This window comes from Rutidosis leptorrhynchoides, chromosome 1, assembly GCF_046630445.1.
Source record: "Rutidosis leptorrhynchoides isolate AG116_Rl617_1_P2 chromosome 1, CSIRO_AGI_Rlap_v1, whole genome shotgun sequence".
NCBI lineage: Eukaryota > Viridiplantae > Streptophyta > Magnoliopsida > Asterales > Asteraceae > Rutidosis > Rutidosis leptorrhynchoides.
This window is the reverse complement of record NC_092333.1, coordinates 527427260-527432500: the sequence shown is the minus strand read 5'-3', so window position 1 is coordinate 527432500 and position 5241 is coordinate 527427260. Positions and strand designations below refer to the sequence as shown.

At 31.6% G+C, this 5241-nt stretch overlaps 1 protein-coding gene across 1 annotated transcript in view; it reads left to right on the top strand.

Annotated features, from left to right (window-relative positions):
• The window catches only part of LOC139877406 (protein NRT1/ PTR FAMILY 5.6-like), a 5416-nt gene extending 626 nt beyond the window's left edge, over positions 1-4790 (top strand). Inside the window, exons 2-4 of the mRNA XM_071864828.1 lie at positions 1351-1568; positions 2289-2833; positions 3691-4790. Coding sequence (XP_071720929.1) covers positions 1351-1568; positions 2289-2833; positions 3691-4570 — 1643 coding nt within the window. The 3' untranslated portion in view covers positions 4571-4790. The remainder of the gene's footprint in view (positions 1-1350; positions 1569-2288; positions 2834-3690) is intronic.
• The last annotated feature ends 451 nt before the right edge of the window (positions 4791-5241 follow it).

Genomic DNA, 5241 nt, shown 5'->3' with positions numbered 1-5241 from the left:
TATAAAATTTATCTGTATCAAATAATATATAACACAAATAAAAATATTTTAAATTAAAATTGAGAATAAAAAATTTTAAAAGTTAGATGAGGACTATTAGAATGAAATGAATAAAGTACTATTTAGTAATTAGATTAAATTAACTAGAAACAATCACAAAATATATATCTACGTGATTAACGTCAGAAGACTTGTTCTAATCTTACTAGTAACACATTTTATTTTAATTAGAGAAATGGTCGTCAGAGATAATCACGACGCTTAAATTGTATACATCTTATTAAAAAGAATTGCTAAAATAATATCATTTGCCCGTTTATTAACAGTCACTAAATTCCATTAATTTTTGCTTGTGATAAGCATATAGCCATTTATCGTCATTAAAAGGATTTTCTTTCTTTCTTTTTCTTTTCTTTTTTTTTTTTTTTTTTTTTTTTGCCTTTTTGTTTATATAAAGGATAAGATTAGGTTTAATATATATTTTAATAAATGAGAATAAATATCATGTGATTATTTTACACTACAAATAGTGTTGTACAACAAAAGGAAGGCTATAATTGCTCCCTAAAAGCAAAGTTAAAGAGTAAAGTATTGTAATTGTAAAGTTAGATATTAATTGGCCATTGAGAATTTCGTATTTTAGATTGTCTGCCAACAACCTAAAAGATGTTGATTTTAATTCTAACATATGATTTTCATAGTATAACACAAATATTTTACTATGTATATGTATGTATGTATCTCCTTATTAATAACGTATTACTTATTATATTATTTTAAAATTTGAATTCAATAAGAAAGATTAAGGATGCTTTTGATAAAATATAACGATTAAGCGCTGAATAATTCATAATCTGATTAATTTAAAGATTTTGAATTGATTTGATTCTGATTTGAATGATAGTAAGTTGTTGATAATCTACGAACGCAGGAAAAAATTACCTTATGAATGTTTTATACGAATTAAAAAACTCAGTATACTTGTTTCAAATACGTTCAAGATATGATTTAAGTAAGATATTACATATAATTTATGTGCTTGATGGTTAAGGGTGTATTCAACTCTAAATGGTTCTGAACTGAATGTTGAACCATTCAGCATCATATGTCGAATATGCACGTGTTCGCGTTGTGTTTGTATTTTTAAACTAGATTTTATGTCTCTATACTACAACGATATGATTTCTACAATAATGGCATAAAGCAAGTGAAAGTTTAATATGAATACAACAAATATAGTTATGGTATGGTTTGCGCTGATGTGATAAAGTTAAAAATTAAAGAGAAAATAAGTTTTTAGATCGAATTGTAGTTTATGGTAATTAAATGAACATATGTTTTTATTTGCAGCTATTGAGTTTGCAGAGAGGTTAAGTTACTTTGGAATAGCAACAAGTTTGATCATATACCTCACCAAAGTCATCCATCAAGATGTCAAGACATCGGCTAAAGCCGCAAATCAATGGACTGGTGTAACGACGCTAATGCCTCTTGTTGGAGGCATTCTGGCTGATAGTTACTTAGGACGTTTCCCCACAGTTCTTTTATCGTCGATTATCTATCTAATGGTAAATTTTCATTTCAATCTTGACTGTACAAGTAAGGTTTACTAACTTATTAACAAACGAAGTTTTAAGTTTTACTTTTAATAACCTTGTTTGGAACAAGACGTGCAATATCGTTCCGTGGGGTCTTTCTCATAGACGATTTTATGCCATCTTCCTTCGTTTTTCCCATGCCTAACCAAACCCTATTAGGTTAGGCTTTTTCTTGAGAAGACCCACCTCAACGCATACCCTTGCGACATCGGGTCGAGATGGGGGTCGGACCACCCGATTAATAGCACTTTGCCTACTACGTTAGCAATAGTAGTAGTCTTGAAAAAAACAGATCGAAAGATTCGGAAACGGAATCCACATATTAAAATGACGGTAACCATTTCAAAATAGTGTAGTGATTGGGGTCGTGATATCATCACTTGATGACTCATGTTTAAATCTCACTAGCTAAGTGTATCTTGGAGAGACATGTGAAATGGTCGAAAATGATCACGGGATAACCTTGTTCTGGTTTATAGGTTTGTATAAAAATACTCACATTTCCGGGTAGTCTGAATAAGGAAAAATTTATCCGTTTACCCTTTTAAGACTATAGTACATAATTTTATGTTTTCTATTATGTTACGGAAAGTATTTCAACACCAAATTATGTAGAAAAGGTTGGTTTAGGCGTAAAGAGCATATGTTTGATTAAAAATCTGAGTTTTATTTTTAAATTTTCGGCTACAGGGTTTGATTCTCCTAACAATGTCGAGTATGGTTCCGAGCTTAAAACCTTGTGCGGGTCATGGAGAGTGTCTACAAACAAGAAAGATCCATGAAATTGTATTCTTTATTGCAATATACATGATATCTGTGGGAACTGGTGGCCACAAACCCTCTTTAGAAAGCTTTGGAGCTGATCAATTTGATGATGATCATCCTGGCGAACGCAAAAAGAAGATGTCTTTTTTCAACTGGTGGAACGCAGCATTATGTGCAGGACTATTGCTTGGTGTAACGCTTATTGTATATGTTCAAGATCATGCAGGTTGGGGTCAAGCTGACATCATTTTGACTGTGGCAATGGCTGTTTCGGTTATGATCTTCATCATTGGTAGACCGTTTTATCGTTATCGCAAGCCTGGAAGCCCATTGAAGCCAATGTTGCAAGTATGTGTTGCATCATTTTACAAGAGAAAACTACCTTATCCTTCTAGCCCAAATGAGTTGCATGAGGTGCCCAAATCAGAAAAGGTCCAACAAAGGCTCCTTTGCCACACAGAATCCTTCAAGTAAGCAAATTTCCATGTTGTTTATGCCTTATAATGGGGGTGGGAGAAAGAGGTGCAATGAAGGTATAATTAAGGGATAATTTGGTAAATATTAGTATACCTGAAAATTGAGCTCAAATTTGTGTCACTTGGGTCAATTGGATCTTGAGAAAAAATGGGCCTGAAACTTGATAAAGGTCCTATAGAAAATATAATAGAACGGATCCAATGTGTATCAATTTCTAAAGCTCAATAATTAAATATAGAACTAATGGATCTTGTGAATGGGTCATATTGGTCTAGCATAACAAGTTTCATCCGTCAAATATTTATGAAAACATTCATTCATGATTATACCATTTATTATTAATATTAACATCTTCTTATCTTCTTATATACAGTATAATATAAAGTAAACATAAATAATAATAATAATAATAATAATAATAATAATAATAATAATAATAATAATAATAATAATAATAATAATAATAATAATAATAATAATAATAATAATAATAATAAAATAAAACAATAAATGTAAAAAAAATCAAATGCAATATATAATCCATTTGGACCCATTTGACCCATGACGCTTTTTGACCCGTTACCCAACCGACTCAACCTGAACTATTTGGACCTGTTTAAAAAATTGACTCGTTAGACCCATGACTCATTTCAATCAGATATAGTTTTGACTCGTTATCCAAACCGACCCAACCTTAGCCGTCCGCCAGTATAGATATTAGAAACTTGAATGGCTGGAGTGTAATTAGAATAATTTACTCAAAACTGAACCTGTAGTAAATAGTAACTAAATGCATGTATGTTATCCCCTCTAAAATTTGATTATTGCTTGCATTATTCTTTTTGTACAGGTTTCTTGATAAAGCTGCAATAACCGAAGAGCAACTTTTAGGTGATAAGAAGCAACAAGATCCATGGAGACTTTCGACAGTAACAAGGGTGGAGGAAATGAAGCTACTTTTGAACATGATCCCGATTTGGTTAACTTCACTACCATTTGGTTTATGCGTAGCGCAATCCACAACATTCTTTATCAAACAAGGAGTGTTAATGAACCGCAAGATCACTCATGACTACACCCTTCCACCAGCCACGATCTATGGATTAGCCGCATGTGGGATGATCCTTACAGTGGCAGTTTATGATAGAATCATTGTACCATTATTGAGGCGAACAACAGGCAGCGAAAGAGGAATCAGTATCCTCAAAAGAATCGGAATTGGAATGACGTTTTCCATTACAACAATGATCATTTCAGCCATTGTTGAGAAAAAGCGGTTAACCGTCGCGAAAAGTGATCCTTTGCATGGTTCAACCACCATGAGCGTGTTCTGGTTAGCACCACAGTTCATGACGATTGGAATTGCAGATGGGTTCGCTTTGGTTGGCCTCCAAGAATACTTTTATGATCAAGTTCCTGATTCAATGAGGAGTTTGGGGATCGCGTTGTATCTAAGTGTGATAGGGGCGGGAAATTTCTTGAGTAGTTTCTTAATCTCAATCGTCGATCAGGTGACTATAAAAGTGTCGGGAAAAAGTTGGTTCGCTAAGGATTTGAATGGTAGTCGTCTTGACTATTTCTATCTATTATTGGCTGCAATCACTGCAACGAACCTGTGTGTTTATGTGTTCGTAGCAAGTCGATACTCGTACAAGACTGTCCAGAAAAAGACGGCCGCAGTAGCCGCAAATAACTGCTCAAAAGATGATGGCCATGGAGCAAGAGCTTGACATATAAATACGAGATAAAAAAATTTGCAATCCTAGTTATTATAGTGATTTGGTACTAAATATGCAAGTGATATTTTAGATAGTTTGGTATGTTTTAGTTTGGTCCCTTTTTGTGAAAAAGATTTAGTTATGTTGGCGTTTAAATTCATTTTGAATATCAAATGAATTTTGGATTTGTGTTTTGTTTGGTGATGTAAGAAAAGTAGATATAAAAAGGATTACCAATTTACCATATACTATCAAAATTTTGTGGTTGCTATCTAAGATACAAGGAAAATATATTATCTATACATGGCAAATATACCTATACATATACATTATACATAATGCGTAATACGTAATACGTAATATAAAGGAAAATATAATATCTATAATCTATATAAATACAATATACTCCGTACAACATATCGTTTCCTAATAAACACCTTAATAGATGGCAAATATACCTACATTATATATCTATAGTTAATATTAAAATCTTATAATGATTATGTCATTATTAGATTAATTCATTTGTTAAGAAAAAATTAAAAAGAAAAAGAAAAAAAATCTAAGCATTGTGGGTGATGTTATTAATTTAAATAATTTTAAATTAAAATTAAATCTTATTAATTAATTATTATTATCAAATCTTATTAATAATTAATAATTATTTTAATTATTAAAATTAA